This window comes from Streptopelia decaocto (assembly GCF_964273445.1).
Source record: "Streptopelia decaocto genome assembly, chromosome: 21".
Taxonomy (NCBI): domain Eukaryota; kingdom Metazoa; phylum Chordata; class Aves; order Columbiformes; family Columbidae; genus Streptopelia; species Streptopelia decaocto.
Window position 1 is genome coordinate 1776831 of NC_138676.1, and position 17604 is coordinate 1794434.

General features: G+C 45.0%; 1 protein-coding gene across 1 annotated transcript in view; it reads right to left on the bottom strand.

Moving 5' to 3' along the window:
* The window catches only part of CBL (Cbl proto-oncogene), a 32843-nt gene that overhangs the window by 5062 nt on the left and 10177 nt on the right, over window positions 1–17604 (bottom strand). The window contains exons 3-15 of the mRNA XM_082070222.1: window positions 13450–13596; window positions 11982–12138; window positions 10341–10462; window positions 9221–9358; window positions 8304–8391; window positions 7638–7769; window positions 6571–6774; window positions 4951–5082; window positions 3672–4049; window positions 2644–2738; window positions 1971–2126; window positions 1385–1488; window positions 767–949 (exon numbers count right to left, since the gene is read on the bottom strand). Of these exons, the coding sequence (XP_081926348.1) occupies window positions 767–949; window positions 1385–1488; window positions 1971–2126; window positions 2644–2738; window positions 3672–4049; window positions 4951–5082; window positions 6571–6774; window positions 7638–7769; window positions 8304–8391; window positions 9221–9358; window positions 10341–10462; window positions 11982–12138; window positions 13450–13596 (2036 nt within the window). The remainder of the gene's footprint in view (window positions 1–766; window positions 950–1384; window positions 1489–1970; window positions 2127–2643; window positions 2739–3671; window positions 4050–4950; window positions 5083–6570; window positions 6775–7637; window positions 7770–8303; window positions 8392–9220; window positions 9359–10340; window positions 10463–11981; window positions 12139–13449; window positions 13597–17604) is intronic.

Consider the following 17604-nt stretch of genomic DNA (forward strand, 5'->3'; position numbering starts at 1 on the left):
TGGTGAAGCAGGTGAACAGAAGACTCACTGGGACAAGTGGTCCTGGGTATAGGAGGCTGAGAAGGAATAAGAAACTCACTCCTCTTGCTTAACAAATTGTCAGGGTGTTCAGACATGCTGAAAGCCCCCCAACAGGAAGAGTTTCAGAGCTTCCTTCAGAGCTGCTGTGTAGTTGTAGGAAATAAGTCAAGCATTTTTCAGAAAGGCTCTTGGAGAGGTGAGGATTTGGGTTGTCCCGCAGAGAATGTGCCTTGCGGCCCGAAGGACAAGATGTCCTCTGCTCCCCGGGGACAAAAAGCTGACCTTGCTGAGCCACTGGGTCCCTGCTCAAAGGAACCGACAGCATCAAACAGTTCACTTGTGCCATCTGCTGGCAACGACTGTAGCTGAGACTGCGACAGAAGCTGTGCAAGGCCAGCCACGTCACCTTTCACTTAAGCAGTGATAGGCAGTCATGTTCTGAAGTTGTGTTTCACGCCCTGGTACGAAAGGTGTGCCATGTTGTGCAGGAAAGAGCGGCTTAAGGAATATCCTTTAGGCTGAGGAAAGGCTTTCCCAGCTGTGATTTAAATGTGATTTGCTGCACCAATGCAGTGCATTCCAAGTTGTAAACCAAACTCAACAACTAAGAACCAGTGTAAGTCTGTCTTGTAAACCTGATTTTACAGCTTCCATACAAAACCTTGAGGCAGAGGGAGAAGTTTCGAGCATGCATGGCAAGCCGTCAGTACCCACTACAACATGAAGAGTAAGGGTGTTCTCTAACCTGTTACAGGGTCATTTTCCAAAGACATTCGGCTGAAGGCAGGCGTGGCATTGGAGATATCAGACAGTGTGCGACGAGCAAGAACAGCTGGTAGCGGTGGTTTGGGGACATCATAACCATCTTCCTCATTTTCTGACTCTTCGGGGCCGTTGCTGGCAGCGCCTGCTGCCAGATCCCCTTCATCTGGAATAAGAGGCACGTTGTGGGCTCTGGGGCTGAACAGAGCCTCTGTCTCCCAAGGCACTCTGTTCTCCTTTAGTCCGCAAACATTGACAGGACACAGAACCAAGGTTTTGCTGCCAGCACTCCACATTCAGTGGAAGCTCTTTCCAGAAGGTAGTATTAGATGTGGGCTGACGACTGCCTCACACACAAAAAAATCCAAAACCAGCAATATTTTAACAACTGTTGACTATTTTTACAGTGCATTCCAACTGGGCTTCTCTACAACATCCCCACGTGCAGTCTGCAGCACACAGACCCAGATGTATCCATATACATCCTAGCTATTCTAACAGCGAAAGCAAGTAACAGTTAATTGAGCCTAAAGTGCTGTTCCAACTGGGACGTATTCATCGTACCTCAGTTTCTGAGTTGTTTTTTAGCACACTTACTCACCGGAGTTGTTGACAGGCTCGAAAGCAGAGGATGCTGCTTGGGAGTGGATGTTGTACATTGCTTCATACATAGAGCCATCCGTCTGCTGGTTGCAGTCTGGAACTCTGAGGGAGAGAACACACATTTCCCTTCGACAAGTGACAGTGGTCAAGCATCACCGCCACCTATTCTCTGTGAGTGAGACTGCACAGATCCCTGCTTCAAAGTCATATCCCCACTGCTCTCTGAAAGAATATTTGTTCCAGAAAATGCTCTATCAATACAGCATAACAGCTTAAAAGAGTTTAATTGATACCACCAGAATACCACGTTTTAAAAGAATTTTGAATTTCAGTTGTTGCTGCTCTCAACAGGTTACCAGCAGAAAGAGGCAGGAGTGGTTAACTGACTCCTTAAATAGTGTATAAAGATTCTGCCAAAGAGCAGCAGTCACATTTCATTTTCAGCTGGCTGTGGTAGTTTATATCTGGTGAATATCACCGGGGGGGATTTAGCGAACCGAGCAAGCAAAATCCCCACCTTAGTAAACAACTGTGCTTTCCCAGAGCTGTGACAGGAAGCACAGTTCATACAAACACAATCTCACCGTAAACTCTGAGTCATTTCCAAAGGCATTTTGATCTCTGGTTTTTGTACAGCAGGACCTGGAGGCACCACAGGCAGAGAAGATGGTGACATGTATTCAGTGTCTTCATCGCTTTCAGACTGTTCCCCAGGAGGCAGTTTTGGTACAGGCAGTGGTCTGCAGGCAGAAGAAAGAAGATACAAACATCAGAAAGTAATTTACGCCAAATCTGATTAATATCAAAGTGGCCTTTAAAATCCACAGTGTGCACAACAAGCAGTCATCTTACAGTGACTTTGTCTGAAGAAATAATGTGGCTTTCGGGATGCTCAGCAGCCCAACTGCAAGGTCACACTGACGGGCACAAGGCCATTATCAAAAAGGAAGCTGACAACATCATACACATTCTGTATCACCTACTTCACATAAAGACGAACTCAGAAGTGAATTCATAGGAGAGCTAATGGCAACTGTAGCCTGTTTCTTAGTGCTACAGGTAAGGGTAACTACCACCACTAACCACAGATCTCTGGGATGCTGATTTCACCTGCTTTCTCTACATTGTATATTTTGAATCTGTCAGAGGTTGAAACTAAGGCTGACAGAGTTGGGTCCAATTCCACCCCTGGCACCAGTATGCAGAGAACCCTATAATTACCATTCTGAAGAGTACTTTTGCTAGAAAGCAACAGACCTGGCAGCTAAGGAGTAGATCGCATTGGCAGATGAGGAGGGTTTAATTTTGGGGTGTTCACACTCTGGGGTTGTTGGTGGACCAGTGTTTAAATTCTGAAAGAAAAAATTGGAGACCAGAAATCAGAACCACCACATATACCAGCACAGTCGCAAAGCCATCAGTCATTCAATGCGTGCTCTGGGGGAATGAAGCATCTCCACTATTCTGAAGCACCTCAGAAACCCAGGAGGTCTGTGACAGTTTTCCCCCAGTGAGGGCACAAGCGGGGTTTTTCTTCTGTAGCCAACTTCCTGTCTACACAAAAACTGCAGGAACTCCTTATCTGTTGAGACTCCAACGGCTTTGGTGAATTCAGATGTAACAGACCAGACAGCCAAAATGTTAATGAGAGACAAGAAGAACAGGATGCAGACAAGCACACACATACAGAAACAGAATGACAACCATGCAAGTGCCGTTTTCTTAGCCCGTCTGGCTAAAAATGTGCTTGCTTTCAATTTTAGAAAGCTGGAGGTTTTATAAGGAAAAATTAGGGGAATGGAACGAAAGAAAGCAAAACTGCCTGGGATTTCCTTTAGGCAACAATATGTTGGACTACTAAGTTACACATCATGTCATTGGTAATAGTAACAGATCCAAATTTAACTCAGATTTACTGGGTTAAACTTATCAGAGCTAGCACAGGTTTTACAGGACTAAAAACTGAGAAGAATAAACGCCATGTTTGCAGCATTCCAACTCCCAATACAAAACATCCTCAGTTTTACCAAACTGAAGGTCAACAGTGATCATGCAATTGTGGCTCCTGACTGCCCAAACTGGTATGTTAGCCTTGCTCCCAAGAGGCACGAAAGCGCTTCCCTAAGAAGTCCTCCCATTATTCCCCTTTGCCCTGCACTCACCAGTTCCTTTCCATCTTCCCCCTGGGAAAAGATCACCCTATTCGGATGTAAACTATAAGAAGATGGCACGTTGGAAGACTTAATTCCTCACAAATTCCCTTCGCCTCCAACTGGCCTACTCACCACCGGGTTGTCCAGGCTGAGCGTGCTCCCAAGCCGATGGCTGTCAGCCCTGGAGTCCATCTGCGAGGGCAAGGAAAAGGGAAGCGAGTGTCTGTTGGACAGTTCTCTGCCAGCCCAAGGGTCAGCAGGGCTGAGAGCCACAGGGGGGGCTTTTGGAATCGGCCTGGATGGCCACAGGTCTGCCTGACGGTTGGAGGGCACGGGGGGTGGCTTTTCTCTCGAAGGACAATCTCCTGGCGTGCAGGGCAGGGGACGTCTCTGCGGTCGACCTTCGGTCCCTATGGAATGTGGCCTGTCCGGAGGTGGAGGCGGTGGGAGATCTCTGAGCGTGGGTGGGATCGGCAAAGGCTTATCCTTGTGAAGAGTCCCAGGTGCAGCCTGGAAGGCAGAAGAATGTAAAACATTGCTTAACGAGGGCAGAGGAGCTACAAAACAAAAAGGAGGGAGGCGGGTGGCAGAAAGGGTGAGTTTTGGTTTTCGTTTTATCTATTTTTACAAGACATTATCTCAAAGAACGTGGAGATAATGCTCCGCACCAGCCCCCAGAGACACCTTCTCTACAGGCCTGAAGAGATAACACAGTAATTACGTGCAGCTACAGCTGGGCACTAAACACCCTAGATTATTTTTCTTGAAGGAAAAGAAAGCTTACAGCAGCATCGGTTTGGATTCCAAACAAAGGACACCCACAATTTTTTAAAAATATTAAATAGTGGGTTACTTATGCAAGTTCACAATTCATCAGTCAGCAATGAATATTCATAGAATTGGATATTTTCTTCTGTCTGAATTTTCAAGCATAATTTAATGACTTAATCCAAACCAGCTGAAGAACCACTGCCATATCCCAACAGTCAATGACCAAATTCCACCAAGATCGCCCCTGCGAACTGAGGGCTAGTGAGAGACTGAATCCAGCTCCGGTTGGCTGCAGAGTCCAGTCCAGGACTTCGGGTGCCGGCTCTGCAGTTGCTGAGATTTTAAAGATTGGTTTTGTATATTTTGTATTATTTTCTCTATTCTTATTAGTAGCATTAGTAAAACATTGTTAATTTTTCCAACTCTCTTCTCTCTGTCCTTCTTTCCCTCCCAATCACCTGTCCTGAGTGGGAAGGGGGGACAGAGAGGGGCTGAAGGGGGAAGCGGGGGGAGAGGGGGTTAACAATACATCTGCCAGGGTTTTATCGTCACCCCGCAATCAAAACCCTCGACAACCAGAATGCCCTTCGTCCTGCCTGCCCCGCCAAAATCACAGCTGAAAGGGCAAGCCGTGTTCGACCTTTGAAGTGGTCCCAGGGCTGGAAGCCCCAGGCGGATTGGACACTCGCTGCTGCAAAAGATCCAGTCGTGGCGGCACGGGGGGCAGGGTGGCCTGCGGAGCTACCGAGAACGGAGAAGGAGGACGCTCAACCTGGGAAAGAAAAGAACGGGAAAATCAACAAACGACAACATCCAGCGGAACTCCTTTTCTCTAGAGAGGCTTTCAAGCTCTATGACTTGTGTTGGCTTCAATATTGCTACGGGTAACTAACTACTGTATTAGTAACAATCGTACACCAGTAAATTAAGGCGACTTCACAGCACGACAGCATTTGACATGCAGCGAGCCTTGAAGACCACCAGTGGACGTAGCTATGGCACACAACTGGAAATGCACACATAGCAATGGCACAATAGAAGACAAGCAGCTTGGCTGCAGTGACAAACTTGCCTCTCTGGGCCCTGAGCAGAGCGAGCTGCTTTTCTTCTCGACACCAGAGGGCACGATCTGCTGCAAATCCTGCGAACTACCTTGACCACAGTGTCACGGCTGTTGCAGCCATCACCAGCGTGCACCAAAACCTCCATTTTTTGTCCCTGGAAAGCTGTTTTTCCACCAAACAAACAGGAACAGCGCCCGTTGTTCTCTTTTTCATAAATGTTTTTTCGTAAATGTCTACAAGCGAGTCCAGTGTTTTCTAACTCTGAAAAGCTTTACATAGGTTTGAACTCCCTGCCACCAACAGAGTACCAGCCGACTGCAAACCACAACAGGATGTCATACCAGGGCAATTGCTTTGCTTCCCCAAGCCATGTATACCAAAACTACCTAAACGAATGCGGTTTACTGTTTAGTACACTATTTCACAGGGTGAAAGCTAAAGAGAAACATGACCATAGGTAAACCAGTGTAGAGGATTCTTTCTGACCAGGAAAGGCAGCTTTCTTTAGTGAATCCTACTATTAAAAATGAGGCAAATTCAAACCTGTTTCCCTATGCAGTAAAACAATGCTAAATGCAAATGTTCAAGAGCAGCAATGCATTTTTAGGAGAAAACATGCAGGGATTCGTAAAGAATGCCTGTCTTGTACACATCTCCTGGAAGGAAGTAGCACTAATGGCAGGGAGTTATCACACAAATTTATCAGACACCTTACAAAAACATGACAGTCAAATTGATTTCCTCAGCAAAATAGCCTGCCCAGTCATCCGGACCCTGGGAAGACTGTATGTCGTTGGCTGTATTCACCCCTGGGGAAAACGGATGAATTTTTGCTGATGTGGGTGAACTGTGGTTCAAAAGCAGCGTTGCTAAGCATGCAGAGAAGTGTTATAAACCTACATCTTACATTCCGATAGGTCAAGCCAGCCTTTTCACCCTTCTAAGGATTCTTTCTTCCAAGACAACACACAAAAGAGCAAAGATTTCAAAGTAGTGATCACTATTGCTTCATAGAACTAACAGTGTGAACCGACCTGACAAAACTGAACCTGAATCCCCATGTTCCATACTGAGGAAAATCTTCCCTGTTATGAGGTCTGGCAACCCTCACATGCACAAATCGCTAAGCCCACAGAAAACTGATGGAGAACATGCAGTCTTTGTACATACTGTCACATCCACTCTCGTGACCTTACTTTGGTACCAGCGAGTTCTTTCATCATGAAGAGGGAGTCATCAGCTCTGTCGTCATCATCGTCATCGTAATTAGGTGAGGGAGTTCCTTCTGCCCCTTGTCGTGACAATCCTCCTCCTCCTCTGGGGTCGAACGGGTCTACTACGATTGGCTCCGTGCCTTTGATTTCACAGCGGCAAAAGGGACAACCTTGGCCTTCCGATTCCTCCAGGAAAGAAGACACCTTTGTCAGCAACACAGACGGTGGGACTGAGGTGACCCTCAGCAAATTTGCCGACGGCACCACGCTGCGTGGAGCAGCCGACGTGCTGGATGGAAGGGATCCCATCCAGGTCCAGACGGACCTTGACAGGCCTGAGATGTGGGCCCATGAAGTTCAACAAGGCCGAGTGCAAGGTCCTGCACGTGGGCTGGGGCAATCACAAGCACAAATACAGGTTGGGCAGAGAATGGCTTGAGAGCAGCACAGAGGAGAAAGACTTGGGGATGGTGGTTGATGAGAAGCTCAACATGACCCAGCAGTGTGCACTCGCAGGACAGAAAGACAACCGCATCCTTGGCTGCATCAAAAGCAGCACGACCAGCAGGTCAAGGGAGGTGATTCTGCCCCTCTACTCTGCTCTCTCCACAGTGGGGGTGGAAATAGATGACCTTGAAGGACCCTTCCAACCCAAACCATTCTGAAACACCCTAATAGATGTTACAAGAGCCACTAAGATGCAGAAATGGAACACATAGTTAATATACAAAGAGGTTTAAACCTGCTTTTTGGCAGGTACTTTTCAATTGAGAGGAAGACAGAAAGGCAAACTGTGCTACGAATATGGAGCATTTTCTCTCTGAGGTAGAAAACCAGCTTTTAACACATCCTCGCACTTCTTGACTATTTCTAGATTAAGAGATCAGGCATCTAACCAGCTTCTCCCTATGCTGGTAAACCTGATATTACCATTGGACTACCTTATATCCACACCTGAAGGAAACCGAACAGTTGAGAAGACTATATACTACATCTGTAACAGAGCAACTAGCTTCACCCAGAGAGATGAACAAGAGGCAAGGCCTCACCTGCCATGCAGTGAGACAGGACGTGCACATCAGATGGCCGCATGGTTCGATCTTCACATCCTTGTCATTTTCAGCACATATTTTACACAGCTGAAACGTGGAGCCCATCTCGCAATACAATTCGTATTGTTCCTTGGGGAAAGACAGACAAACATGGTTGATACTGTAAAATAACAAGCATCGCTAGTCATAGCTACAAGGAACCAAACACAAGATTTGCAGGAATAACTGAATTCCAAACAAAAGAACACAGTGCAAAGGAGAACAGAAGTCTGCAAAGATTTCTCTATGATGTTATGTACTAGATACACCTGTCAAGCTCTGAAAAAAGTGGATTTCAAGTCATCCCACATTTTCATTTAGGTGTCCCCGGTACAGCCCAGGAAAGCAGGGCTCAAGACATGCTGGATAGCAAAAAAGAATGAATATTTGGCAGAACATTCTAAAAAATATTAAAATCTGTCAGCTCTGCATAAAGCTTTAGCTAACCTTTGCAATCTCCTCTGCCCATTCTTACCATTTCTGCAACTCCTGTAAAAAACAATACATCAGCCTTAAAAACAAGCCATGGGGATACCAAGTATGACAACGTTCTATAAAGAGCTAAGGAGCCTAGAATTTAGGGAGAAAGCAAGTGAGTTTGATGGGATAAAATACTTTGCTCACCTGTGTAACTTTAATGTGGTCCTGGGGTGTGGGCTCACACAGGCCAGTCAAGTCAGGATTCTGATTCCGGCCATCAGGAAATAAATAACTATAAGCAGTTGGGGAAAAGAAAGCTCTCTCTGTATGTGCATCTACACACATACATACACACACAGACACACGTACACACACGCACATGCACACATAAGGTTTCTTTTGGGAATGGTGGAGGCCAGAAAGAATGATGGTGAGAAGTGAGGGGTGGGAATCCAAGGTATTCTGAATTCAAACGAAGTTTTGGAAAAATTTTACCATTGTACAAAAATCAGACATGTCATTTTTAAATAAAAAGATGCTTGTTTTTCTTCCTGGAAGCAACTCTAATTTTTAACAGGGTGTTACAGTCCCAGATGACTCTTCTTAAATCATCCTACAGTGAGACGGTACTACCCAGAGTAAGAAAACTAATGGCATAATATCAGTTGCAGTGACTCAAATTAAGGACTGGACTAGAAAAGAATCTATGGTAAGGGGAACACTGGTCCATACTTATTGTCTGCTATTGCAAAAGCCAGTACAGCTCTCCAGTGCAAAAGAGAGATGTCTGAGCATTTCGAGTGCCAAAACAGCTACGTGCATGAAGGATCCCACTGACATCAATGGGACTATTCACACAAGTGAACTGTTTTGCTGGGTCAAGGTCAAAATAAAAAGGAAGAGCTGAGACATGTTCAAAAGGGGCTCAGTGATGTCAATAGTGATTGCTTGACCTCTGCAACATGCTGCCTCCCCTGTGAAGTAACGTGTGGTGAACCCAGAGGGTACATTTTACCATTCAACTGACTTAAAGACCTCGCCACAGGATTAAGATTTATAAAACAAACTCACCGTGAAAAAGGGCAAAAGGGCAAAAACTTCATTTGGATAAAGTTACTTACAAGCCTTCCCTGAAGCCATCAATCAGTGCTTGAAAAAGAGGTTTGTTGTGGGGGATTGTCTGGAGAATGTTCCCATCCGCAGTGACGTAGCCAATGGCCCACTGACCGAGTCGTGTGCAACTCAATCGGAAAATATAACTGAAAAAACACAAAGGAAAAGAAACTTGAGTTTGGACCGGAACAGACGGGAAAGACTGAATGTCAGGTATGCAGCCCTCTGTCTGGCTATCTCCAGACACCAAATAAAAACTGGTAGGAATAACTTGATGATTTATACCAGCTTTCCTCAGTTTACCCCCAGGCAGATCAAAGGAGAACCTTGTAATCTGATATGAAGTGAGAAAAGCAACCAAGTGCTGGCCTCCAGGTGAAATTAAACCCAGAATCCAAATCAAGACAAGCTAGCATCCTTAAAATAATTTGTTCAAATTAACTTAAAAAAAACCCATACAACAGAACCAACAGACTATGCAGGATTTCCTTTTTTAAAACCAACGCAGAACTAACAGTAGAGTAACAGCCTCCGGAAACGAACACTTGGCCGTTTCTCACGCAGAGAAATCTGTTAGCCTTGTTGCACTGGGCCAAGTTCTACCCAGGTAAGGTAGCCCAAAGCTGCTCAGGTCTACAGGCCCCCCAGAAGCTTGTGTTGCTCCCCACAGCCTCTGAAGTCTGCCCAGCGTGCAGCATTACCTTGCAGCCTACTCTGCCTACTACGCCGCTTTCTGCCAGTGCAAACACTGGTTGGCTACCTTGTCTGTCCAAAACTGGCTTCAAATGTACATACTGCTTCTGGGCACTGCAATCCACTCAGCTCTCCTAGTTTTAGGCGTATACACCAGTCATGGGACCTATAGATACTTTTGCTCCTTCACAGGCAGTGTCTGCCTCTGTGCTCTGCTCGTGCCCGAGGAAGCTGTTGTGACCATTGTGGGGTGGGCAGGAGCTAAGTCACCACATGAAGGATCATCTCCAAATACACGGCAAGCTCTGCTTTTTCACAGTTTAAATTTCGGAGCAAGGACAAAGGACAGAGAGAAAACAAAACCAATCTCCTCAGCGCAGTAACCAGCAACGTTAGCCAGAACGATCCAAAAAGCCAATGCCGCCGAGCACTAACCTGCCAGGTTTGTGAATGAATTTCTGAAGCCGGGCTTTCACCTCATCATACGTTAGGAATGCCATATAACCAGGATGAGTCACCGCGAGGCTATTCCAGTTCCTGAGCAAAGAGGACCATGGCTATAGAAACAACAAAGAAATACATTAACCATGCGCTTCTAAAAGATACCAATACACCAAATATTCCTTAAACAAAGGGATCAGTTCTGCAGCTAAAGAAGCAAGTTTATTATCCCACCTTAAATCCAGTAGAGGAACTAAACCCTACATTCTCACGCAGCAGCATTAGCGTTTGAGTTTCTTATTGATGATAGAAACGTCACCTAAGACAGACCTTAATCAAAACTCCTTTAATAAATGCCAAGGGAGACGTCGGTGAGGTCACAAGAAGACAGCTCAATAATGGTTACTAATCTGTGCTGCCTCTGCAGAGAAAATGACTCATTCCTGAGACAGGGATAAAGACAGGAGTTTAATAAGGTTATGCACAGGACCAGAAACCATAGCTAGTCTGATCTCTAACCCCAGCTTCCTATATAGCCTCAGGAAAGTGACCTCCCCTCTCTGTCTCGGTTTCATCGTGTGTAAGATGCTCATGACTATTTCTTAACCACCCAACCTCACTTGGGTGTGGCGAGGATTGCTGGCTAGTCTGAGATTTGAATAAATATACCAGCACATACATGTTAAATATTCCTTAAAATGGTGCACAAGAAGTCATCACAATAGTTTGAACGCTTTCAATCCTGAGAAGGGCTTGAGTGTCTAAATCTCATCAATTTTTCCTAATTTCTCAACCTGTCTAAAGGAAGATACCGGCTCTCCCTAAGAACTTTGCATCTCTTGGAAACTGCTGAGACTCGAAACTTGCTCTTTGTGTACTACAGCTGGAAAAAGTACTGAATGAGATCAGCTACATTGCAACACCGAACATAAGAATTTTTCATCTAGACGTATCTTAATTACAACCCACCCTATCACATGGGAAAAGGCAAGTCAGAGCCAAAGAAGTAAGTGTTTGTTCTTGTAAATACCCAACTGCACCACCAGAAGCTGTGTGTTTCAGTTCAGCACTACTGAAAACCCTGGGTTAGGGTTTTACCTACTGTTAACATCACTTCAGTAATATCAGTATTTCTTGTGCACTGAACACAGACACGTTCACAATATCCTCTCTGTGTCAGTTCAAAAGCTAGGAAGCCCGAATTTCCATGATTGTGCTCCGTCCTGAAAAACCCCGCCCCATGGAAAATAAATCTGACATGAAAGAAAAGGACAAGGAAACACAGACTGATAAACTCAGCTGCACGTTTCCTGGCCTACACAAGTTGTGTCACAACCTCAGTCTAAAAGTGACCTTTGAAAGGGAAAAACCGATTCCAGGGAGCATACTGAGCGTGCCTTACTGCTGCAGTGTAGACAGTTCATCCTCTACAACCAGAAGTATCACACATTTTTACTGCAATATTGCATCCTAAGTATTACTAGAGGTGTTCAGGGGATGAAGGGCAAGACGATCAAATCCCTTACACCGCAAATCGTATCATCTTACTGTGTAAAATATAGTTTGTCCTGGGAAAAGAGTCCAGCCCGAAGCACTGAAACACATTTCAAGTGATTCACATTCCTCAATTCTTACCTGAAAAAGTCGCGTGAAGATATCAAACTCAAATACTGAAATGTAGTCGTTGCACGTCAAGTCGATTGTTGACTTGAGGGCCATGGCTTCCAGCCCTGAACTGATCGGGTGCACCTCATGCAAGGCTTGACGGAAGCTTTTCCAAGGAACGATAGTCCTGAGGAAAACCAAGTAAATATGATATGTCTGAAGACCACCACCATGTACGTACCTTCTACTTCCGTTTGGTGAGTATGCACCTCATGATAATGGAAGAGAAGAAAATAAAAACTAGCCACAACAGATTTATTCATGTTATGCAAGCAAAGGATTTCTTGGTACTGCAGGAAATTAGCGGCCAAGTCAACTTTAGACCATTTTCTCTGCATATGCAAAATTTTGAAACGTGAAGTCCAGCTTTGCTCTCTCCTTTCCCCTTTTCTGCAGTCCTGTCGTGTCAATGCACCAGCACTTGGTAACAATATCATAATGCTGCAGCTGGTGGAGAAGGAGTTAACAGTAAGTCTTTTAGTAGAGGTCTAGACAGTAAAAACAAAGAGCTGCAAACAATTCTCTGAAGAGGGATTACCTGGAGAAGTAAGATAACCAGAAGCCAAAAGAGATGCTCCTGTTTAAAGGAATATTTTCTCTCTTTTAAAATATCAAGTGGAATAGAAACATAGAAAGAACATGCCTAACCAGACAACTGTGTTATTCATGAGTAAATACCTTATTGCGTTTTGTTCTGAAAGCTACTAATTAAACTCTTTATGTCAAGTACCTTAGTTACCTCAGTTAGAAAGCAGCACCCATTTGCATGAACTTCAATCCTCCAACGCTGTTGTGAACACGTCGACGGTTCATTTAGTCAGTGTTTTATTAGATACAAAAATGAAAGCTGACATTTTAACAGTTTACACGCAAATATACCTCGCACTTCACTTTCGTCTCCATTGTAACTTAACAAATCCATTATGCAAACTGATGGAAGTTCAGAGAAGCCCTAAGAAAGGTGACTACGTAGTTGGGAAGACTAACCGGAGGGAAGATGAAAAGGATTTAATATAATGGCTTAGCTAAAGGGCAACTAATATTGGGGGCACAGCAACCTTTGGAAGAAGAAAGCAAATCATTTTCCATAGTTTGTGGAGCTTGCTTACGAGTTAAGGAATTAAATTAAAGGGATAAAAATTTAAGTTGAATAATCGAGGGAAACTGTGACAGTACAAGAGTTTCTTAGGGAAAGTGGGGAAAGACCCAGCACCTGACATGTGTAAAACAAGACAGGACAAAGAAGTGGGAAATACAATGTAGGAACAATCCTGTATCTCATCCCAGAGAGTGGACCAAATGACTGGTAGGTCTCACCCACCATTCCATTTTAACCTGACAAAGGCCCATCTGAGCCACAAACCACAATTTTTAGAAATACCGAGTGCTATGTACAATTTTTCCCCATCTCTATTTTTAAGCACAGTTAGAAACTCACTTTTCACCGAAAGCCTTTCTCCAAAATTCTGCAGCATCTGCCTTGGTGATCCGGAACGTGTCTCCCTGGAACAGGCCGCTTGGGAAAATACCTTTGAGTTCTGCCAGCATATGGCTGAATATCAGGGATAACTTCGTCAGGTTACGCCTGCAAAGGACCACAAAACCAAACGTTTCTTTTAGAAAAGACAGTTTTAGGAAAAACTCGCTTCTTCCACACTTGTAGTCTTAGCGGCTGTGCTAAAGCTCTGTGTTAAACTCTATGTAAAGCTCTATGTTAGAACTGTGCTACGCAGAAATAGAGCTACCTTGGGAACCTCAAAGCATCCGTGCCTGTAGCAGTACAGGAACCCCAAAATAAGACTCTTTCTACTTGAAAGTCAAACAACAGCACTATTACACACTAGAGAGGCTGTTTTCTACTTGTAAATGAAAAACAAAATCTATCCACTTGCGGCACCTCTCTCATTCCTTTATCCAAACAAAGCGTGAGCCTCTTTCCTCCACTCCATTACATTCTCCAGATGCTGGGAACATGGAGTTCCTGAAGAGAAACAGGGATATTTCTAGGCCAGAGGGTTTATTTCACCCCCACATCACATACTTGAGGTAAAAGAAGGAACTAGTATCATGTGGGAAGGGACAACTTCTAAGTTAAGCTGGACAGACTTGAGATGGTTGCATTTACCAGGGGAAGGCTCAAATTCTGGGGCACAGTCACTGCTGATCCTACAGAGATGATGATTTAACTGTAAACTCACCCCCAGCCCCCTCCCTCCCACCCTGTCCCTGCAATGCCACTGGTTGACAAACACCAGGAAAACGGCAAATCAGAGATTTGGTGCCCAAGCCACCTTCCCAAAGCCCTCACGTCCATAAAATGACAGAAATGATGACGGGTTATGGCAGTGCAAGGGAAAAAAGCCAACACCACGCTCTTACGAATCATTTAATCCACCTACAGCTCAAGCAGAAAAGAGACAGGATTTGGATTTACTGAGTTTATAAAAACAGAGGCTTGAGGAAAAACTGCTCATTATTTTACTACACTAACATGGAATAAGCAGGTAAGAAATTCTGCATAATTTCCTTGAAGGGTTAGTGTGCAACCTTAGCAGGTAAAGTGGCATCCCGCAGCCGTGCATTAATGCCAAGTGGCTTCCACAAAGTCAGCAATGCTAAAGCTGTTCAGGTCTATGGCACACAAAAAATCATGACTTCTTTGTGGAAAAATTCTAAGCACGCTTGAAACTCACATCTACAATAGCAGTAGGTGGAAGGAAAGTCTTTTCAGGTGTACACTCTCCTATTGCTGTGAAAATATGGGTATGACCAACAAACACACTAATGCGCTCCTGGCCCTGGGACAAGCGCATGGTTTACACAGAGCAGTTACTGCAGGAAGACAAGGTAGATTCCTAAGTCCAGTTGCTTATCTCTTCTGCCATAGCTGATTTCGGGAAGTGCTTGCACATCATTTCGTGAGAGAAGCAATAACTTCCACAGGCTTAGGGATGGATAAACAAATGATTTCACACACGCGCTGAGGGAATCCATTTCCAATAGTTTCCGACACCTGAACACTTTCAATTCTTAAGGTCATAATAATTTTTTACAAATATTCAGCTGTATCGTAGGTAAATAACAGCAAAAACACAGGAAGTGAACATAAAGAGCAGGATATTTTCGTTTCTAATGAGCTTTTACATAGAGCAACGAGTTACCCATCCTGTGCTAACAGAACATTTTCTTTCATCAGCGCACTCCTTTATTTTACAAAGCCAGGTTGCACATTTGTAAATTAACAGAGACCAAATAAAGCTTGCAGATCTAGTGAACATTTTTAATTGGCACATCAAAGTTTAGTGATTACGATTGCATTTTATTTTCAGTAACATCAGCAACTGCCCTCATTGTCGTTGCTTCAACTAAACAGAAGCAAATGTTCTCAGAGAAAAAGGGTGATATTTTCAAAGAACATTTAAGTGACTTAGACCAGCGATTCCCAAACAGTTTTAGCCACAGACCTCCAGCAATCCGCCAAGTTTATGTAGACTATGATGGCCCCGTTTCAAACTTTTAGCTAAACACAGCAATGAACACAAATACTGTTACCAAGAGTTGCACTAGGGGAATGCCAACCACAGTTTGGGAATCACTGGCTTAGGCACCTAAATCCCACCGGCAGTCAGTGGAATTTAAACACCTGTCACATAAGCACTTCGGAAAACACTGCCCAGGGACCACAGGCCACATCAGTCGGCTCTCCCCGCTGCTTCTAACTGAGCCGAAGGCAACACCTGCACCAGCTTCAAAAGAAAAATGCCAGCGTGTTTGTGTTCGGTGGCGACATCCACAGACACAGCAACAGCTACAGTTCAGGTCGGATTTCACCCTGCTGTGAGCGCTTTCACACATACATGCAAAGTATTCAGTTTATTATTAGTGAATCAACAACATAGGTAAAAAGTGAAAGCTTAGAAAGCCAAATATTTTTCCACTCTATACAGTAACCAAATATTTTTATTAAGAAACATCTGCAGAAGCTCTGGAGGCTTTATTCCTTCTGTACGCACGATGTTAACACAGAAACGTTTCTTTAACAACGCAGAAACATCACCAACTGCAATTACATCCGCCTGCAAAACTGTGCGACCTTGCTACTGCCAGGGCTCTAAAGACGCATGTCTCAAGCAACCACTGTGGGGAACAAAAACCAGCATGAAGCAAGAGTGTTTCTTCAGTTACCCAGAGCTTATTAATCACCCGGCTCGGCCGGGCCGGGGCCGCTGGCGACCCTGCGGGCTGAACAGGCCTGTTCCTCCGGCCTCCTCCTCCGTGCCCCCTCCACTGTGGTTGTGCTGCTTCCTTCCTGCCCCACGGCCGGTTTTGCTCCACACGTCTCAGCGGAAGCCGAAAGGTCGAGCAGGCGCTTCCATCCGCAGATCTTCGCTGCAGACCCCGCGGGCCGCGCTCCAGCTGCTTTCTGGTGCTGGTGCCTCCTCCAGACGTAGGGAAGAGGTTTTTTTCCCCTTTCTAGTTTCCTGTTTGCTGGACAAAAGTGGTTTTTTTCCACCGTATAGGTGCAGTCTTGCCAAACCATTAACAGCAGAGGATGGTTTTAATCAGAGCTTTGCCTCTTCCAGCTACATGGACATGGTTAGTTAAATGAATTCATGTTACAAAGTCATACAGCACATAATGCGCTTCACGACTGAAATGCCGTTCTTACCTTTCTTACCTCAAGGCAACGTTCACAGCATCCCAGAATGTCAGGGACTGGAAGGGCCCTGGAAAGCTCATCCAGTGCAATCCCCCCATGGAGCAGGAACACCCAGATGAGGTTACACAGGGTCTCTTTAGTTTGGAGGAGACTGAGGGGTGACCCCATTAATGTTTACAGATATCTAAAGGGTGAGTGTTAGGAGGATGGAGCCAGGCTCTTCTCGGTGACAACCAGTGACAGGACAAGGGGCAATGGGTGCAAACCGGAACAAAAGAGGTTCCACTTAAATTAGAGAAGAAACTTGTTCCCGGTGAGGGTGGCAGAGCCTGGCCCAGGCTGCCCAGGGGGTTGTGGAGTCTCCTTCTGTGCAGACATTCCAACCCGCCTGGACACCTTCCTGTGTAACCTCATCTGGGTGTTCCTGCTCCATGGGGGGATTGACCTGGATGAGCTTTCCAGGGCCCTTCAACCCCTGACACTCTGGGATTCTGCAAGACAATGTTTAGGTGACGGGGTCAGCATCCACCACAGGTAAATGCAAGCTCCAGTACTTAAGCAAAACAAAAACACCACCACCCCAAGCCACAGTTCTTGGGTCCTGCAAACAGCCAAACTTTTTTTCCCTGTAACTACTTTACAGTTTGACATTTTAAAGATCTAAGAGCTAACAAAAGATAAAAATCAGCTCTTTTAAGGATTCTCCAACAAGTAAAACACACCTTTCAGAAACCACAAAGGTGTGAGGTTATCATACAACACATGCTTGTCAGATGTTATGAACTACACAGCAGACATGAGCAGTTCAACCCAATTTCAGGAGATAGGTGGCTGCGTCTGGTTCTAAAAAGAACTGCATCTTACATCCTTCTACTGCATCAGCAAGAAGATTTCTGCATGCTCCTCATCTTAACCTCCAACTGCAGCCCAGGC